The following is a 385-nucleotide window of genomic DNA, read 5'->3' as shown; positions in this document are numbered from 1 at the left end:
GTGGTCCTAGGCCAAGCCGAGGGCTGTTCCCTTTTCTTCCTTCAGTTCAGAGGCCTGTGCTTTTGTTTGTGTGAGGAGTAAATAGTTGTTCGTAGGTGGCCTTAGGAATATAACAATAGGGAAGAGAAATGGCTACCAATGATTATCCCTGGGACACTGCTATTAGGAAGCCTTAGTAGGTTAAGAATCTTGGCTATAAATGCACGTTACCGAGTGGCTTTTGAAATCTTTGGACACTGAAGTTGGTTAACTTTTCTATTTTATGAGAGGAAAGTTGGTACAGCCAATGTCTATTTTTGGAGTCTATACAGTGAAAGTTTGGCTGGTGTGGAATGTAATCATGGGGAAGATTTCCCACAGGTAAAACTCGAAGCCCTGGCACTCT

At 43.1% G+C, this 385-nt stretch overlaps 1 protein-coding gene across 1 annotated transcript in view; it reads right to left on the bottom strand.

The window, feature by feature from the left end:
• Window positions 1-338: 338 nt before the first annotated feature.
• WEE2 (WEE2 oocyte meiosis inhibiting kinase) overlaps window positions 339-385 on the bottom strand; it is a 28,755-nt gene continuing 28,708 nt past the window's right edge. The window contains exon 13 of the mRNA XM_027770537.1: window positions 339-385. Coding sequence (XP_027626338.1) covers window positions 339-385 — 47 coding nt within the window.

This window comes from Tupaia chinensis, unplaced genomic scaffold (assembly GCF_000334495.1).
Source record: "Tupaia chinensis unplaced genomic scaffold, TupChi_1.0 Scaffold000140_1, whole genome shotgun sequence".
In the NCBI taxonomy this organism is placed as follows: domain Eukaryota; kingdom Metazoa; phylum Chordata; class Mammalia; order Scandentia; family Tupaiidae; genus Tupaia; species Tupaia belangeri.
Note: the sequence above shows the minus strand (reverse complement) of the source record. Positions and strands in the feature narration are given on the sequence as shown.